At 43.4% G+C, this 18,778-nt stretch overlaps 7 protein-coding genes across 7 annotated transcripts; 3 read left to right on the top strand and 4 right to left on the bottom strand.

The window, feature by feature from the left end:
• Positions 1 to 5,276: 5,276 nt before the first annotated feature.
• GCG54_00012458 (putative aspartic-type endopeptidase) lies at positions 5,277 to 6,874 on the top strand (the record flags this gene model as incomplete). Its single annotated transcript, XM_045412335.1, has 4 exons — positions 5,277 to 5,693; positions 5,776 to 6,213; positions 6,270 to 6,492; positions 6,561 to 6,874. 4 exons carry the CDS (start codon positions 5,277 to 5,279, stop codon positions 6,872 to 6,874), a joined length of 1,392 nt encoding a protein of 463 aa, XP_045261370.1.
• Positions 6,875 to 7,515: 641 nt separating this feature from the next.
• GCG54_00012457 (uncharacterized protein) lies at positions 7,516 to 7,869 on the bottom strand (the record flags this gene model as incomplete). The annotated part of the gene is made up of 2 exons (XM_045412334.1): positions 7,516 to 7,587; positions 7,681 to 7,869. 2 exons carry the CDS (start codon positions 7,867 to 7,869, stop codon positions 7,516 to 7,518), a joined length of 261 nt encoding a protein of 86 aa, XP_045261369.1.
• Positions 7,870 to 9,155: 1,286 nt separating this feature from the next.
• On the bottom strand, positions 9,156 to 9,561 carry GCG54_00012456 (uncharacterized protein; the record flags this gene model as incomplete). The annotated part of the gene is made up of 3 exons (XM_045412333.1): positions 9,156 to 9,248; positions 9,306 to 9,471; positions 9,530 to 9,561. The coding sequence occupies 3 exons, from the start codon at positions 9,559 to 9,561 to the stop codon at positions 9,156 to 9,158; spliced, it is 291 nt and encodes a 96-aa protein (XP_045261368.1).
• A 1,271-nt stretch (positions 9,562 to 10,832) lies between these two features.
• GCG54_00012455 (Alcohol dehydrogenase 2) lies at positions 10,833 to 12,007 on the top strand (the record flags this gene model as incomplete). The annotated part of the gene is made up of 3 exons (XM_045412332.1): positions 10,833 to 10,984; positions 11,044 to 11,768; positions 11,826 to 12,007. 3 exons carry the CDS (start codon positions 10,833 to 10,835, stop codon positions 12,005 to 12,007), a joined length of 1,059 nt encoding a protein of 352 aa, XP_045261367.1.
• A 130-nt stretch (positions 12,008 to 12,137) lies between these two features.
• On the bottom strand, positions 12,138 to 13,544 carry GCG54_00012454 (uncharacterized protein; the record flags this gene model as incomplete). The annotated part of the gene is made up of 1 exon (XM_045412331.1): positions 12,138 to 13,544. The coding sequence occupies one exon, from the start codon at positions 13,542 to 13,544 to the stop codon at positions 12,138 to 12,140; it is 1,407 nt and encodes a 468-aa protein (XP_045261366.1).
• A 638-nt stretch (positions 13,545 to 14,182) lies between these two features.
• GCG54_00012453 (Fujikurins efflux protein) lies at positions 14,183 to 15,596 on the top strand (the record flags this gene model as incomplete). Its single annotated transcript, XM_045412330.1, has 2 exons — positions 14,183 to 14,630; positions 14,689 to 15,596. 2 exons carry the CDS (start codon positions 14,183 to 14,185, stop codon positions 15,594 to 15,596), a joined length of 1,356 nt encoding a protein of 451 aa, XP_045261365.1.
• Positions 15,597 to 15,729: 133 nt separating this feature from the next.
• On the bottom strand, positions 15,730 to 17,719 carry GCG54_00012452 (High-affinity glucose transporter; the record flags this gene model as incomplete). Its single annotated transcript, XM_045412329.1, has 8 exons — positions 15,730 to 15,909; positions 15,966 to 16,112; positions 16,177 to 16,467; positions 16,522 to 16,663; positions 16,699 to 17,150; positions 17,178 to 17,257; positions 17,316 to 17,551; positions 17,616 to 17,719. The coding sequence occupies 8 exons, from the start codon at positions 17,717 to 17,719 to the stop codon at positions 15,730 to 15,732; spliced, it is 1,632 nt and encodes a 543-aa protein (XP_045261364.1).
• Positions 17,720 to 18,778: the final 1,059 nt, after the last annotated feature.

Below are 18,778 nucleotides of genomic sequence, written 5' to 3'. Positions count from 1 at the left end.
GTATTAGGATTATTATTAGTAGCCTTAACTATATCTATATTCATCTTAAGGCTATATAACTACTATAGATCGTCTTTATTAGTTATAGCTTTAAGTAGGTATAGCTAAGTGAATTTAAGAAGGGTTATCTTATTAGTATAAGTAAGTAGGCTATAGCTAGAGCCCTTAATATCTTTAACTTTAGTTTTATAGATTAGGTTATCTAACTTAGTTTTACTTAGCTTATATATATATTTAAAGAGGGGGAAGGATATTATATAAGGTTATTACGTATATAGGAGGAGGATATAAGGAATAGGCTTAAGGCCTCATTTGAATAATTAAGTTCTTATACTATAGCTATAAGAACTTTTTTAGTTATATAAAGAGTTATATTATTAAGTTTATACCTTTAAATATAGGTTTAAGTTATTACTAAGCTCTAGCTACTGCGAATACTATTAGTATTCTATATTATAAATAACACCTTTATAATATTATAAACGACACTCTCATAATTAGATAATAGTATTATAAATAACACTCTCACTAGTATATTTTGCCACCCTACTACCTACCTACCTACCCTCTTCTACTAGGGATAAGTTAAGCTAAGAGTTAATAACTAGTTATACTAAGATTTATTTATTTACTTTATTAAGATTAGATATAAGTTAAAGTGCTACTATTAGGTTTAAAGTATAGGGAAAAAAACTATATAGAGTGAACTGCAATACCTACTTATATAGGTTAACTAGACTACTAATATAGTTATTAAGGCTAGTAGTATTATATAAAAGTAAGAATATCTCTTTTAAACTAAGATTTATACTAATAAGATTAGTAATATAAAAATCTTTCCTACTTACTTTAGTTCTCTAAGAAGAAGATTATAAGAGAGAGTTTATATTATATTAACTTTAATTTAACCTAAAATATATTACTTTTAATAAGATAACTATAATAGGAAGTCCCTAGTTAACTATAAAAAAGATAGTAAAATCCTCTATTAGCTCTAAAAGAGGTAAAGCTAGCCTAATTAATAAAGAGTATAGTAGTAATTAGAACTCTTAAAATAAAATAAATATAAAAAAAAAAGGTTTTATACTAATAGTAATATATATAAACCTATAATTATAGTTATTACTTAATAGCTTTAACTATAAATAAACTTTATAAATAAGTAGTATAACTTATTAATACTAAAAGTAATAGAGGATAATACTAATAAAGTTAAAGAGATACTTATAGAATAGCTAAAAGTTAATAATACTAAGGTTATTACTAAGCTTATAGTTAAGACTTCTATTAAGCTACTAATTAATTTTACTACTAAAGAGGATAACCTATTTAATAAGTATTTTTTACTACTTTTATTATAACTATTACTATTATTACTACCTCTTATAGAGGTTTAAATCTATATAGAGATTAAGATTATTAGAAATAAAGTTAAGATATAACTAAACCTTAAACTTAGAGAGTTAAACCTAAATAACTTCTACTTAGTAGTTAACTATATTATATATAATATAATCTAAGACTTTAACTATAAATATAAGTTATAATATAGTAACTACTCCTTTAAGTTTCTCTCTATTTAAATCTCTTTTACCTCTAAGTTAAACTATTAAATAGTATTCTTAAAAGAGATATTCTATATAAACCTAGAAAATATTAGAGTATTATAATTATAGCTATTTAATTATTAGTAATAGCTTATTAATACTATCTCTAATAATAATAAGAAGAATAAGCTATTATAAATTAAGATTCTTACTAATATTATAATAAAAAAACTTAACTAGTATATATTAATCTCTATAAACTATTATTATAAGTCTTAGTAGTTATCTCTAATACTATTTAGTATAAGTTCTATTTAAATAAACCCCTCTATTAAAGTAATATTAGTTTAAAACTCTATTAAGATACCTTTATAACTAAGTATTACTTTATAAACTTTATAGTAGAATAATAACTTTATTAAATCTCTTTTTATTAAGTTTAGTAATACTAATAAGCTATTATATTAATAGAAGTAATAGAGTAACTTATTATTAACTAATAAGTTAAGGTAGAAGCTAACTTAAGATACCTATTAAGTAATTTAAACTATATATAGATATAAGTTAGGAGTTAAGTATATTAATAACTATAATAATATTACTAGTAATTATTATATATCTTAACCTTTTACTTTAATAAGACTACTATTATATCTTTAAATTAATAAAATACACTTTATAACCTAAGTAGAAATTATAACTAAAGGATTAGTAACTATTAATAAAGTTCTAGAAGAGATTATTATAAATATAACCTTATATTATAATAGATATTTTATTAAAACTAAATTTAAGCTATAGAGTAAGATTATATTAAAGTTAAGAGGTAGTAAAAGTAGTAGAAGTAGTAGAGGTAGTACTAATAGGTTTAATCTACCCCCTTACTTAAATATTATAAACTAAGTAAATATCTTATTACTATTATTATATTATAACTATATACTATTAAATTTTCCCTTTTATAACTATACTTCTATTTAGTTATTATTATTAATATTATTATTAATAAGGTTACTATTAATACTACTATAAGCTAAGAAGTAGAATTTACTAATTTTATCCTCTTTATTACTTATTTCTTAAATTAAGCTTATACTATAACTTCTCTATAAATATCTATAATATCTATAGAGAATAGAAGAGATAAGAGATAATAAATAGGATATTAATCTCTATACTACTCTTAATATTATCTTATAAATTTATTTTTAATTTAAATCTCTCTAAAAAGTATTAATAGATTAGTTTAAAAAGAATAATATCCTTATAGGTATTATAAAAGTAATTAGAAGCTAAATTAAGTAGTTTCTACTTAAGTAGTATATTATAGATTTAATAGTAGAAGATAGTTTATACTTATTACTTTATATTATTAAAAACTAACTAGTTTTTAGGTAGAAAATATAATACTTCTTATTAATATTACTAAATAAAATCCTCTTACTAAAATAACTAATTATATTTACTCTCTTATTATATCTCTTACCTAATTACTTAATAATAATAATAATAATAAGCTTTAATAGGTAGAATAAGGTTTTTTCTTATTTCTTTATAATAATATAAAGATTTTAACTTTAATAACTAGTAGTAATTTATCTAATAAATAAGATATACCTCTAATACTATAACTAAAGAGAAATATATTATAATTAAGGTATTATAAGGCTAACTAACTATTAAGATTAGATTATTTTTTTTATATTAATATTATATTATTTTAAATAAAAGAGGCCCTTAATAGTATTAAAGTTAAATATAACTATAACTATAAAATTAACTTTATAGTAAGCTCTCCTCTCTATTAGTATTTTTAACTATTTTAATATAAACACTATAATAATAAAAATAATTTAAAATAGTATTAATATTACTAGCTACTTTAAGAGTATAATTATAAAAGAAATTAGTAAAAAAGGTATCTATTACCTTAAGTTATTTAAATTATATAAATTACCTCTATAAGTAACTTTTAAGGTCTCTAAAAAACACCTTAATAAGGTTAAAATCTAATAAATATATAAATAAGTATAGTAACTTAACGCTATACTATTAATAGACCTCCTCTAACTATCTCTTATTATACTACGCTATATTATCTATAACTAATACTAATTTTAAGCTAAGAAATACCTCTATCTTTAATAGTATAAAATTCTTAATCTAAAATAAAAAGCTATTAATATCTATATATCTAAGATAAATAATATAATTAAAAAGACTATTAATAGTAAGGGCTAATAAGATATAATACTATATACCTCTTTTTAGAACGCTTTACTTTAATAGCTTTATACTTTTTAGTACTTAGTCTATATATCTAATACTACTTTAATAATTAATACTACTCTTATTAATAAAAACAAATATATTAATAATATAGTTATAAATTAATATAATATATACCTCTTATATAACTTAATTTTATTACTAAGTAATATACTAAATCTTCTTCTTCTTCTACTAAATCTTTTTAAAGTAATAAGAAATTACTAATATAGATATAAATAAATTAAACTCTTCTATAAGAAAAACCTAAACTTTATTAAGGTAATAGTTAGTTTTATTATATAAAAACTTAAAAATTACCTCCTTATAAATTAATAATATTTTATAATACTTAAAACCTACTAATTAATATAGTTTTAGTATATCTCTAAATACTTCCTATTATTAATAATAGATCTAAACTATTATAATATTATACTTAATAAACTTTATAATTACTTTATTATTAAAGTAGTAGATAAGTAGTAACTCCTTTAATTAAGTTTATTACTTACTACTTAATAGCTTTAGTATTATCTACTCTATAATATTAATATAATTTTAATTAAATATAATACTAATAAAGAGAATAAATAGTAAGAAGGCTATATTATATATACTTTATATTCCTAAATAGGTTTAGTAATAAGATCTCTAATATTAATATATTTAAAGTACTTTATTACTAAGAAATAGAATATAGTTATATAAATATTATACTATAAAAAGAGACTTATTACTAAACCTATTTAGGAATATAAAGTATATATAATANTACTAATAATTAATTTATACTTAGATTTTATAATAATATATATTAATTTACTAATAATACTAGTAGGATAGATAATAATAATATTATAAGCCTTAAATTAATATACTTAATAATAATTTTAGCCCTCTAATATCCTAAGATATATATTTAAGAGGAGTTAACCTTATAAGGATAAATAGAGTATTAGCTTATAGATTTTAGTAAAAGAAAGCTCTTCTAAAGCTATTAATAATTAATTTATATAATAATTTATAATAATTAGTATTAATTAATATGTTTTTAGTGTTAGTATATATAAATAAACAAAAGTGGCGTAGAGGGGTAATAAATTACGCACTAATAGGGGTTTTAGGTAAGGTAAACGTAAATAAGTGCGTATCCCACGCACTGTCTGTGCTCCAGAGACCTCTCCTTCCTTTTCAGGCAGGAGACTATTCTTTAACCCCAGCTCTTATCAATAACACGAGCAACGGAGAAATTGAGAGTTCGGCTATTCGGCCAACATCAAATGGGTCCATGTAGTGGCACTGCGATCACGAATTCCTGTGTACGAACGCACACTGAAGGGATAGGTATAAAATCATGGCGCCTGGTCGCCAAGCCGTAAAGTATCTCTCGTGGATGACTGCGCAAGGTGTGTATACTCGCAAGACTTTATTCCTTTTCACCAACCTCTTACGCTCATTATGAAGTCCGTTGCCGCTATCGCGTCGGCGGCAGGCCTGATCGGCTCTGCTGCAGCCGCATCTCGCGTGCCTCTCCAGTTCGACATCGCTGAAGTCGACCTGTCTTCTCTGCAGAAGCGCAGCGTCGATAGCGAGCCGTTGGAAGTGTCTCCTCACGTACTCCAGCTGAACAGAGTTGCCGGTACCTCCCCTGCTGAGACATGGATTCAATCCATTCGAAACGGACCTAGTGCGAACGGCCTGTACAAGACAGGTCATGTCACTAACATGACCGACCTGAACGGCTTCGAGTACATTGCCAGCATTGGCTTCGGCGACGAGACTCTGCAAGTTATCGTTGACTCTGGATCCAGCGATACGTGGGCTGTGCAGAAGGATTTCATTTGCCAAGACTCTGACGGCACAAGATTGAACGACGTGAGTAATGCGTTGTGACAGAGCACCCGACGCAGGGGCATATTTGCATTGAGACGATCTGACTTGGAGCCTTGGGGAGCAGACATCATTGTGCGATTTTGGTCCCACATACAACGGAACATTCCAGCATGGCTCCATTCCCGGCGTGCACTTCAACATCACCTACGGTGACGGCGAGTTCGCAACAGGCCTCATGGGTTATCAGGACATCACTCTGGCTGGTCTTGAGGTACCACATCAAGAGGTCGCCTTGGTGAACAAGTCTTACTGGAACGGCGACAACGTCGCCAGCGGTTTACTCGGCCTCGCCTATGATCTGCTCACCAGCGAATACGACGACGCCACTGGTGCCTCTAAGCCTTACGACTCCATCTTCACCACCATATCTAAGAAGGGCATCGTCAAGCCCGACCTCTTCAGCATGGCCATGGACAGCAAGTCTCAGACTGGTCAATTGGCTTTCGGTGGCCTGCCTCCCGTCAAGACCAAGAGCGAGTTCATTAGCACGCCCATCCGAATGGTGAGTTGTTCAAGTAATAGTTGACGAGCTAAAATAAGAAGCTAAATTGAAACCAGATCGCCCTCTCCTCCCGCATGCCCAAGGCGAAGACGGAGTACTCTTTCTACACCATTCTTCCTGATGGCTATGTCATCAAGAATGTGACCATGGCTCCTACTACCAACGAGACCTTGGCTTCGAGCAAGTGGAACACCGCGGTTTCCAAGCCTTCTGGTTTCCACAACAGCACTACTCCTACCATCGTCGACAGTGGCACTACTCTGATGTACGTGCCTTCTGGTAAGTAATCGAGCAACTTTTCATGTCCTAGCACTAGTAAACGACGGCTGGCTTACCCATATGTCCAGACATCTCCGATGCCTTCGCAGCTGCGATCCCTGGTTCTTTGTACAACTTCTTCTCAGGCGCGTACTACGCTCCTTGCAACGCTACGGTGCCGGACTTTGGTGTTGTGATCAATGGGCACACCTTCTACGCCGACAGTGCCGACCTCATCCAGACCAGTGACCCCGTCGACAATGGCGATGGCACTTTTATCTGTCTGCTTGGTGTTAGTGACGGCGGCGAGGGACCTTACATCTTGGGTGACACTATGATGAACAGCTTGGTGACTGTGTTTGACGTCGGAGCCGGTATGATGCGCTTCGCTAGCCGCGAGTAATTAAGCTGGACACATTTAATGAGAACGCACATGCGGCCCAGCCTTCACTACCACAATTCGTAAGTGCTGGGGCGCATGACTTATGGAAGCTTGTATATAGTAATTGTACATACTGAATTACAGTAATGAGATGGTGAATTGGAAACATTAGTAATACATTTGAGGCAATTTACAATATGCAAATTCCAAACAAGGATGCTTTGAAACAAACGATTCGTTTGGTGCGAGTGTTTCCTAACCGCTCTGGTCATTGTTATTCAAGTACGCTTGTTTTGGTTGCCTCCTACTCTTGACAAGACCTCTTGCGGGTATAGGAACCAAGTTAGGCGACTAGTCTTACAGCAATATCGCCCTGCCTAGTGGTTTCTCAATGTTCGAGGCAGAGCAGCCTCCTAGCTGATCTCCTAAGGGCCTGGCGAGAAGGATGGCTCTGCAATATCACATGGAGACGCAGTAGTAACCGTAGCTGCATGGCTTCTGATGTGCTTTCGTACCTGCTCTTGGCTAAAAGATTTTACAATCACTCAAGTTTCATAGCATGCTTAATGGGATTTTTGAAAATTTGAAGTTGACTGTTGTCAAAGCCCGCAGACATTGCGAGCGTCTTATTAACATGAAATGAAGTCCCAACCCTCGAAGCCTTAGATCTCCACACATCCAGGGAAACCGCTTCCAGTTCCCGCACCCTGTCTGTCGCAGCAGTTCTGGTAGGTCTGTTGCCTCGTTAGTAAAAGTAGTTCCATTTTCTGGCGCAAGGGGCCTTGAAAGGTCTCCGCGTCAAGGTTTGCGTTTGAGTTTTGACATACACCGGGGTCAGGACCATTGTAGCTGCAGCAAAGGAACCATTCTCCCCACACAAGCTCGTGGGGGAAGGGGGCAGAAGTGCCGTTGTTGTAGGGCTCGCAATTGGGGGATTGGCGCTCGACGACCGTGGAGGGGGCGGCGCTCGTACCCGCAATGAGGGGAAGAGCAACGGCAATGATGGAGAACTTCATTTTTGTTCCTGTGAAATTGAGATGACTGAGCAGATTGAGATGAATGATTTGGAGGTGATGAAAGTTGCTTCGAAGACTGGATGTATGTTCGTCTTATAAAAGCATTAGCACATGGCCTGAGTTGTCTTGGCTCAGGGGTTGTCATGATTACGGATGAACACTGTAAGGCGGTAAAGGCGGGGGATAGCCCACTTGCCCGCGCGCCGTGTCGAATCATTTGTCGCGATCACCTCGGTCGACTCGGTTGTTACTTTTTAAGTTGACCAAATTTCCGGTTTCCTTTTCACTTTAATTGCCTGGATATTAGCCAAGATGTTATCGATGTGGCTAAGCGAAGTGTTGATCCTTGCATAGCCTGACAGGACAACTAACGATCAGCGTCTAGGTGACACTCTTGGCCAGAGTTCCAATCCGCACGTAAAGTACCATGAGTTCCAAAATTTTACTCTATCCATTCAAGCCTTACATTTTGGTGCAATCGCAATTCGCAGAAAGATACAGAGCCTCCGATTGGGGTTGAAGATTGCGACGGAACGCTGTAACTCTGCGATTGCTTGAAAGAGAAACAGTGAAGGCCGCCAAGGCGACTTTCTGAGCTGGCCAGTCTGATTGCATCATAGCCAAACTCGATTGCAACTTCATATCTTGGATATCTGGAGATGAATGCCCATCCCTTGTGACAGTCGGAGCAACAATTCACCCGTGTTCACATCTGCACGGAGGACTCTAGTGCCTGATTTAGAAGGCGGAACGTCCCACAACGCCGTGTGACAGAATTCGCGGGGGGCCAAGGACCAGCCATACAAGCGATGGGGCCTTGCGCGGGGATATCACTCCGATTCGGGAAGGATCTGAGACGAGCCATCACGGACACACAAGGATGGCTTGTTACCCAAGCAATAACAAAGTATCTCAATGTAGGCATGCACTTGTAGTTATTGAGGTTTTGAGACTACCTTAGCTGCGCAATAAGCTTTGAACTGATGTTTAGGTTCCTCCCACATTCGGCTGATATTATGGAGAATAAAGAACAAAATGGAACTCGTCGACCCGATAGAAAAGTCAAGCGAGCATGGGCACAGGGCACCCAGTCTTCTGCGTCCAGATGCATTTAGAAGATTGCTCTAAGCATTTCTAGCATTCATCTGGAGTGTAGCTGACACATGAAATCTAACCATGAAAAATGTGCATTTTGACAGACTATGTGCATGATCACGGGTGTGTTTCCCTGCTTCCGACGTCTTGCCAATGATCCCGGTAAGAAGCACCGAGGATATCAATCGTATCTAGGCGGGGTTAAAGTTGATGGCGTTCTTGCCGCTGTCGGAACAGCATGAAGACATGTAGGAAATAGCCGCAGAGTCAGAGGTGGTGCAACACTAGATTGCTAGTTAGCTATGTTCCCGTTCAGACTATGAAACCAGTGGAGAACGAACAAATGTTCCAGGGCCATCATGGTAGGTTTTGCCATGAGGAGATTTGCAGCAGCTCTGGGTGAGTGCGTCATGAAGAGCTCCCGGGGCGTGAACGTCCTGGCAAACGCCAGCGTAGAAGCTTCCCTTGCAGTCGGCAATAGACGCAAGCGAGCCGGATGCGAATGCGCTGTGATTGAGGGTAAGCGCTGCCCAAGTAGGCAGACAAATGGTGTCTGAATACTTACGCGATGATGACAAAGATCTGTTGGGAAAGCATTTTTGAGACGTGCCGGTAATGACGGCTGATCAGATGAACACCTAATAGTCGAGATAGGGTTTGTATGGCTGGAGTTATGCTTGTGTATGAGATTGCTACATTAGTCGGAGGTTACGACTCTTTTATATTCCAGCTTCACATCTCTTACCTCGCAGAGAATGCGAGAAGAGCGAGATACTGACTCAATTTGCAATTTAAACCCTACCCGTATCAGAAGAAGGTTGAGACTAGTTGAAGCATTCAACGTTCACCGCCTTCACGAAACCCGAGGAAGTCGGAACAGTCGGGCCGATAACACGATATGGTCTGTGGATTTCCAGATTCCAAGAAAGCGTGATGCTCAAATTTTCAGCCGTGTTGACATGCCGTCCGCGTTGGTGCTGTCATTATACTTTTCAGCTCTTGCATTCGGCCGAGTTGATTATGATTTGAATTACTAAGAGAATGGATCCCTTATTACTTCCGTGCCAGGTACAGAGATTGTGTTCTTGCGAATTGACATACACTCTGTATTACTGTGACGATGGTCTTCGTCGCCTCTACATTTATCATTGCTGCTACTACTGTCGTCCGCACTGCTATTGTCTCTACTACTGTTGTCATCGTTCGGAGTAATCTGAGTGACAGAAAACGAAGCCGCGCAGGCACAAAAAATTCAGCAAGCCCCGACGGGCTCATCCGCTAGCGTACATAGCACGAAGTTGAAAATGTATGCCGTTTGTTGCATGTAAATGGTTTGCAAACGTCCCTGGGCTAATGTGTTCGTCCAAAGAAACAAGAACTGTATCACAACATGGAGATGCTACGTTGGTCGCCCAAACCAACGACCTACGTCATCTTGTTTCAGTAACCATAACGATTCATTCGGAGATACATTGTTTACTTCATCACATCCCAAATCATCTGCCTAGTCCATGGCGTTCGCCAAAGTGAAATGTGACTGGCCTCCAATTTGCGAGAATCCGGGGCAAGCCGCCTCATTCAACAAGACAGATCTGCATCACATGTAACTCCTAAAACCTTATCACGGACTTCAACTCACTAAAAAAAGAAAAAGGAAAAAACTTCGGATCTTGCAGCCCATCGGCTCTACTCCGAAAGTTCCCCACATCGACGGCTGCGACAATGCCGGCCGCAGGACCCGGCGCGGGGTATGCTCCACCGTGCTAGACTACTCCGTCAGCGAGCACCATCTCGCAACGTCGTTGTCTATTTCAGCCTCAAATCTTTGTGTTTGATCTTTCACATTACTTTCATCCCACTTTATCAACATGGACGAAGACGACGAGCTACCTACGGTGCAGAAGGCCGCTGTCATTCGAAACCCAGGGCCGAACGCCACTATTGTGGTACAGCACAACGTGCACGTCGGGACTCCCGGGCCTCATGAGGTTCTCGTTCGCATCAGTGCCACAGGCGTCTGGTACATCTTCTCATGTTCTTTTTGAATGACTGTTCATGGCTGACTTAAACTCTGGAAAGCGGATCGGAGACTCGAGCTTTCCGGGGTTGGGGTGTTTACGACCCCATTGTAGGCCATGAGGGCGTTGGGAGAATCGTCAAACTGGGCCCCGGTGTTTCTGAAGATTTGCTTGGCCAAAAGGTCGGGGTGAAATGGCTTTACAGTGCCTGTGGAACCTGCTCCGTCTGTGTCCGCGGACACCAGAATAATTGCCCGAAGCAGCGCAACACCGGCAAACATCGCCCCGGAACGCTTCAGCAATATGTCGTGGCTGATTCAAGATATGTCACGAAAATTCCCGACGGTTTGCCTGATGCTGAAGTTGCACCTTTGCTGTGTGCTGGTCTGACCATGATGGGCGCGGTTTCAAAACTGGAAGGAGACCTTTCTCCTGGCGATTGGGTCGTTATCCAAGGGGCTGCTGGAGGTCTGGGCCATCTTGGTGTGCAAATTGCCTCGCGAATGAGAGGTTACCGAGTGATAGCAGTCGACTCTAGTGGCCACGATCAATTTTGCCGAGACAACGGAGCCGAAGCGTTCATCGACTACACGAGGGAAGAGGTTGACAAGAAGGTCATGGAGTTGACAGGGGAGGGATCTCACGCCGTCCTCGTGGTGCCTGAGTCGGAAGACGCTTACATCATGGCGCCCAAGCTGGTCAGGTCCATGGGAACAATTGTATGCGTCGGTTTGCCTCGCAACGATTTCGATATTCCCATACCAGTCACCTTATGTGCTCTCAAAGGTAAGTCCTCACTACGTTTCAGTTGGTACCAAGGCTAACCTGACTGCTCTCATATAGCTCTCAATGTCAAAGGCGCCATGGTCGGCACCGAGAAGGAAATGTCTGAGCTATTGAGGGAGGCTGCCAAAGGTCGCATTCGAGCATCCGTCGAATACTTTCATATTAATGACACGGAGGAAATTGTAGGACAATTGATGAATCAGGAGATGTATGGGAGAGCTGTTATCACTGGTATTTGATAGATGTAAACAAGCCGAGGCACAAGACAGGTAGATATGTTTGCCGAGCTTCTGGTACTATTAGAAAACTTCAATTGCCTGAAGAAGACAAGTACTGCCTCTGAGAAAATGACACGTTATTGATCTAATTCTAGTAGTCTTTCGCTGTTGAACCAAATAGGTGAACCCCAGTTTCTAGCACCTCGATTTCATCACCAACCTCAACATACAGCCCCGCCCTCTGCTCCTTGGCTTCTTCTAAGTCCTGATCCTCCGGTACGCAATGCATACCGATGTACCCCAGCGCGGATGGGTTCCCTGTCTCGACCGTCCGGTGTTCTATCAAAGTCGCGCTCGGCTGCGGCTTGCCCTTCTTCTTTCCCGCAACTGGTATGTCTGCTTCAAAGGTCCCCGTTTCAAGATTGACATTCGGCATCGTGCACCGCGATGTACGACAAACAACCGACAATTTTGGCGCCACCTCCGCCCTTTTCTCATCTGAAACGGCCTTTGGTAAGATTCGATAGCGCTTCCAGGACTCTTCGGCAAAGGCCGGAGCTCCCGTGATCCAGATGTTTGCGCGGAAGCGTAGTGCGTCTAGGGGCTGGTTTTCTGGCGGTAAGAGTGCCGAGACGGCGTGTACTGAGGAGAGGGAGTTGAGGTTGACGGGTTGTTGATCTGTGTAGCCGTGGACTGAAGGTGTTCCGATGGACTTTAGCGGTGCGAGGTTTCTGTCGCAGCGGGTCAGGGTCTCTGGGGTACATCGCATAAGCGTGAGGCCGCGCTTCTCCGGGATTTGGAGGTATTTTTTGAGCTTGGGTAGCGCTGCTGCGACGGACGGGACGTCGCCCAAATCCAGGCCGCTAGCCTCACGAGCGTGGATGCCGAACTTTTTGATTCTGATGTTCAGCTTTTCCACTTCTGTCGGCGTAGGTTGAAGAGGTGCCACCAAGAAGACCTCCGGCACGGCGGAAGGATCCCAAGTATGAAGAAGGGTCTCCAATCTTTGAGTCCAGGATGGAGGATTCGGGTCTCTGAATGACAGCACAACGCAGCCGCCGGCTTGCGCGAGAGGGTCGCTGGGATCACTATCCTTGTGCGGAAGCCATATCTCCGTCTTGATGTGGCACATGTTGGGTTTAGTACGTTGACTGATGAATTTCCATGTTATTGAGCCATTGTCTGGGTCGACGACTTCGGTGGAAATGGCGAAGCATCTGTCGTACAGAAATCCGGTTTTGGTGAGCAATGCGCGGTTGACCTCGATGAAGCCGCACGACTTCACTGGGTGGATGTAGAGAGACTTGATCCGGATCGGGCCGTTGGTTTCGGTGTCCTCCGGAGCAGCGTATTTGGTATCGAACTGATCTGTCATGTTGCTTGTTGATACGCCAAGTCTCTGGAGGTGGCGGAGCTCTCTCCGTACCCTGTTGATGTTGCCATTACGAAGGACAGCAACTACTGTCAAGCCCAACAGGAAGATAAGACTGGCAACCAGCTTCACGACTGGGAGAGTCCCCAACTGGCCAAAGAGGCCGCTGAGCAAGCTGACAAGCATCTTTTGATCGGTCTCCAACTCGAATGTTGGTACAGAGCCAATGAGAGATGCTGCTCTGCAAGAAACTGCCTCTGCGATATGCATCCAGTCGGAAGCTGATAGAGTTGCCGATTCTCGGATGTCGTCATATCGCGGAAAGAGATCCCGCCAATCATTCGGCATCCCGCAGGACACGTCCCCACCAAACGTCAATTCAAGGCGCGATTGACGTTGCCGATGCGCGTTGAGCCGAAGCCGAGGCCGGTGCCAATTTTAAGGCGAAACTTTCCCAAATCGACTCGAAGATGTTGGTCAAAGGAAGGATACACTCAACGATTGGTAGGATGGATTTCTTTGTTGTAGTTTTGGGCCATTAGCGGGTCTAGCCAATTGTTCCTCTCTAGCTAATTTCCAACTCCAGCGGGACATGTCATTGTAGGGCGCGTTACCACATAAAAACATGGCGAGCGAAAAGTTTGAGCCGACAGGTTGGGGGCTGACTGAGAGACATTAATTGGAGAGGGGTGAACTATTTGATGACTCTATGATTGAAATAAGATCAATTGGCTGTCGCGTTTGATATAATGACCTTTGAGTTCTTGGCTACTCAGCATTGTGCTGGGTGAGTTTTGTGTCTCCAATAGATCCCAATCCCAGCCATGGTATCTCGATCTTCAACTCCGAGGCCCACGCCTGACCCAGAGCTTGCAACGCAGACTGGTTCTGTTACTCGACAACAAGAACAGTCTGAGAAGTCTGAACAACCACCTAGCGTGACAACCGACGCGGTACTGGCACCGATAGAGAATGACTACCCAGAAGGAGGACTTCGAGCTTGGTCCGTCGTCCTAGGTTCCTGGTTTGCTTCCTTCTCAGCGCTTGGCATATCTAACACCATCGCAACGCTACATGCGTACGTCGGTACGCACCAACTCGCCGGATACAGCGAGGGCACTATCGGATGGATCTTCTCAACGTACATGTTTCTAGTCTTCTTCTGCGGCATCTACGTCGGGCCCCTCTTCGACAAGTACGGGCCCAAGTGGCTCATCCTGGCTGGCACCATCGGCGTGGTAGCGGCGCAGATGCTGTTGAGTTTCTCGACAAGTCCGTTTTTGGCCCCTAAGACCATGTCTTCACCGCATCCGCTAACCTTAGATACTAGAATACTGGCAATTCATGCTCGTCTTCGGCGTCCTCAACGGCTGCAGCGCGTCACTCCTCTTCACGCCTTCGTTCGCTGCCATCGGCCACTGGTTCTACCACCGCAGGGGACTGGCTACGGGCATCGCGTCGACAGGCGGTTGCTTCGGTGGGATCGTTTATCCCATTATCCTGCGCTACCTATTCGAACGTGGGGGATGGGGCTGGGCTATTCGGACCATTGGGTTCATCGTGCTCGTCTGCTGCGGCACGGCGACTCTCCTCATCGACACGCGTCTGCCTCCCGCCCCGAATGCTTCGCCGCATCCAGACCTGCGTATCTTGCGTGAGCCAGCTGTCGCGATGACGACTATCGGTCTCTTCCTCTTCGAGTGGTCCCTCTTCATCCCCCTCACCTACATCTCCAGCTATGCAATCAGCAAAGGCTTCGAAACCGACTTCGCATACCAGATCCCGACAATCCTTAACGCCGGCAGTGTGGTAGGTCGTGTCCTAGCCGGCTGGTGGGGGGATTATGCCGGGCCCTTCAACTCGCATACTGCAGCGCTGTTCCTGAGCTGTGTTGCATGTTTAGCGATCTGGCTGCCAGCGGGCTCTTCCATGGCGGGTATCCTGGTATTCGTAATTCTGTTTGGATTCGCTAGCGGTAATAACATCAGCATCAGCCCGGTCTGCATCGGACGGCTCTGCAAGACGGAGAACTATGGCCGCTACTACGCGACGGCATACACGGCCGCCTCTTTCTCTTGTTTGTTCGGGGTGCCCATAGCGGGAGAGATCATTGCGGCGCAGGGTGGAAGTTATCAGGCATTGATCATATTTACTGGAGTGATGTATGCCGCTTCAGTTGTGGCCTTTGCAGCGGTGAAGATTATGCGAGTAGGTTGGAAGCCGCTAGCTATCTTCTAGCCTTGGGATCTTCAAGAGAAATCTTCTCATATCATGGTGATTGGCCATTATCTCTTCCGTGCTGGTTTAATGCGAATAGCGCTGGTGTAGAATTCACTGTTCTTCAATGTGTGGTCCATTTGAGCCAGAGTCCTTACCGATTGACGGCGTCTCCTCGCTCAGTATTCTCCAATTGCTCAACAACCTTGGCGTCAGCTTTTCCTCCCTCCAGCACAGCAAGATCGTGGCTGAGACCATCCGTCTGGAACTTGTGGAACTGCCATGCGGGGATGTTGGCTTCGAAGAGCTGGTCAATTTCCTCCAGGTTTCGGCCCTGTTGCATGATCAGCTCTCAACCTCATGAGATTTAGGTCTGTCCACTGTACTCACCTTAAGCTCAGGCATAAAGAACCATGCCCAAACTGACGTCAAGAAGGCGAAACCGCCCCAGATGTAGCCCAGCCCGGCGCCAATCTCAGCGAGGAGGTACGGGGTGACGAAGACTACGATGAACCCAACAACAACATTAAGCGCCGTCTGAGGATTAAGTCAGTACCCATCTCCCCAAATCACGAGTAGTCATGGAAACTGGAGAACTTACCGACAAAGCCATCGTCTTCTCTCGCAGAGTTTGCGTCCCCACCTCCGCGGCAGTGATGTACGCACCCGGGCCCAGGGTCATGTGGAGGATACACGTATACAGCTGCATGCCCGCAACGATGCCGTTGCTCTCGTGGACGTTGGGGCTAGCCTTGCGACCGAGCGCGCCGATGGCGATCAGGAAGGCGCCCTGGGACCAGCCGCCGTGGAAGACGAGGGTGCGGCGGCCGAACATGTCGAGGAAGACCATGGCCATCATGGCTGTGACTACGGAGGTTGCGTTGTTGACGACCTGTGATTGACTATTAGTGATGAGATGGACCTGACGTGGGTGAGGAGGGCTTACGGCATAGACGAAGGCCTTGTCTGCTAAGCCTACAGATCTGTAAAATGTCGGGCCGTAGGAGCTCGAGAAGGTCACTCCAGTAAGCTGCTGAAGAGCCATGATGGAGCATGCGATCCTGTTCCCCTCTGTGATTAGACCAGATCTGCCAGAGTAAAGCACAAAGTTCATGCAACTTACCCAGTCCTCCTCTTATTCTTCTCACTAAACAGATCCCTCCAAGGCCCCTTCTCCCGCTTGCCGGTCTGGCCCTCATCCCGCATGGCCGCAATCTCCATCTCAGGTCTGCCGTTATCCACATCCTCCTGCCTCCTGACCTTCCTCAGGACGGCAATGGCCTCGTCCGATCTGTCGTTGAAGACGAGCCACCTGGGCGAGTTGGGCGTGAACCACAGCCCGCACATGATGAGGACAGCAGGCAGAGCCTGGATCGCCGTCGCGATCTGCCAGCCTGAGCTGTCTGTCCGGCGGGACATGGACTCGTTGACGATGCCGGCGATGAGGGAGCCGAAGGTGAGGCAGAGCTGGATTGAGCCAACGAAGAAGCCGCGCAAGGGGGCGGGGGCGATTTCGGATTGGTATGTCGGGACGACCTGGTAGTGATACACGTCAGAAATCGAGGCACGGTTGAGCTACTCTTTGGACTTTTGCCAGCTTACGTTCTCGACCAGGCCGACTGCCGTGTACACCAAAAAACGGCCCGTGACAAATTGCGCGGCGTGGTTACTCGTAACCTGGACTTCATCCTCTCGTCAACCTCTCTCCCTGCCTGGACGCTCTCAAGCGTGTGTACTCACTGATGGCTCCCACAATCTGCACCAAACACGTCACCCCCATCGCCCTCCTATGCCCGATCCTCTCAATAATAGGCCCCACGACCACCGTCCCCGTGAACTTCCCTAGCAGCGGCAGACTATTCATCAAGCTAGCCGTCCGGCTGGGGAGGTAATATGCCTTCTTGGTCGCGCTGTAAGAACCGAACTTGTTCATGAAGGGCGTCATGGCCTGCACTCCGCCGAATGAAGCGCCGTCGCTGGTGGCAGACACGTATCAGATCTTGACCTCTGAGGAAGAGGAGGGCACCAAGGGAGACTCACTAGCCGAAGAAGACGCTTCCCATGGCGTAGATGAGGCAGTAGAGCATCAGGCGGGGAGTGGCGTTGGCGAAGGCCGCCTTGCCTGCGAAGATGCCGCGGCCCATTGTTGGTGATCGAGTCAACTCGGGTTGGACGATACTTAGGGCCCAGAATTGAAGATCAAGACTTATTCATATTTCACTGCAACATCTGGGAGCCAACGCCTTTTGAGCCATCAAGACAACCGGTGCCAACCCACGCAGCCGAGCTTTCAAGAATGGGCCGATGACCGGAACCCCTGCGACAGAACGTTTTCCGTCTTTCACCACTCTCCCCCGCAGTAGAAGACTTGGGGTTCGGGGGTGGGTTCTGTGGGGGAGCGAGAGCATGGAAGCGAGGATTATCTGACCGACATTCTTGCCAACTTCCTAAACCCGGGGTTTAAGGCGGGGGTAATAGTGAGAGTAGTACGTCGGGACTTGTCCGACGCGACGAAGACAACCGCGGACTTAGACGTTTGCGCGGTCAACTTCTGCGTGTGATATGCCTCCGCAGCCAGGTGGCCTGTGGGGGATCGACCTCGGCTTTCTTCAGCCAGAATCATCATCCAGAGCCGCCGTTTACCAGGCCATATTACATGCGATCGGCACCGCCTTCACCCACAGAGATCGCGAGCAGATCCCCCGAGAGACCGACTAAACCCACTAGCCAGCAGAATTTTCCATACTTGTTCAGCAAAGGAAGATTTCGAATTGAAGTAGCGGAGCTCCAGTTGGTTCAGACCCATAACGAATCCTTCGTCGGAGTCTCCCCGCTTCGACTGTCTCGTTGACTGCGTCGCTTGACGGCGCTTCGTATTGCTCAAATAGGCAATCTCCGCTAGTAATCCCAGAATTCGAACCAGTTCTTTGGCAACCAAATCTCATCAAATAGTTACTTCTGAAGCCTGTCACTTATGGTGAGCCTCAACCGTGATCTCAAAATCCGGCGCTGCCCCGATTCTCCGCGTGCAAAATCCGGGATGCGGGGTCGGGCCCGCTTGTGCCCCTCCTCCAGCAACTGGTCAGGAACGCCCGCGGGCCAGGTGAGGGATCAATGTTTTGTAAGAATGTCAATCAAAAGAAGGAAAGAGACAGGATTCGTAGGAAGCATGGCCGGCATGTTATTACAGGACTGGCTGCAAA

The sequence above is a fragment of the Colletotrichum gloeosporioides genome (genome assembly GCF_011800055.1).
Source record: "Colletotrichum gloeosporioides strain Lc1 chromosome Unknown consensus_65, whole genome shotgun sequence".
In the NCBI taxonomy this organism is placed as follows: Eukaryota; Fungi; Ascomycota; class Sordariomycetes; order Glomerellales; family Glomerellaceae; genus Colletotrichum; species Colletotrichum gloeosporioides.
The sequence above is the reverse complement of the archived record's forward strand: the minus strand, read 5'-3'. Positions and strand labels throughout refer to the sequence as shown.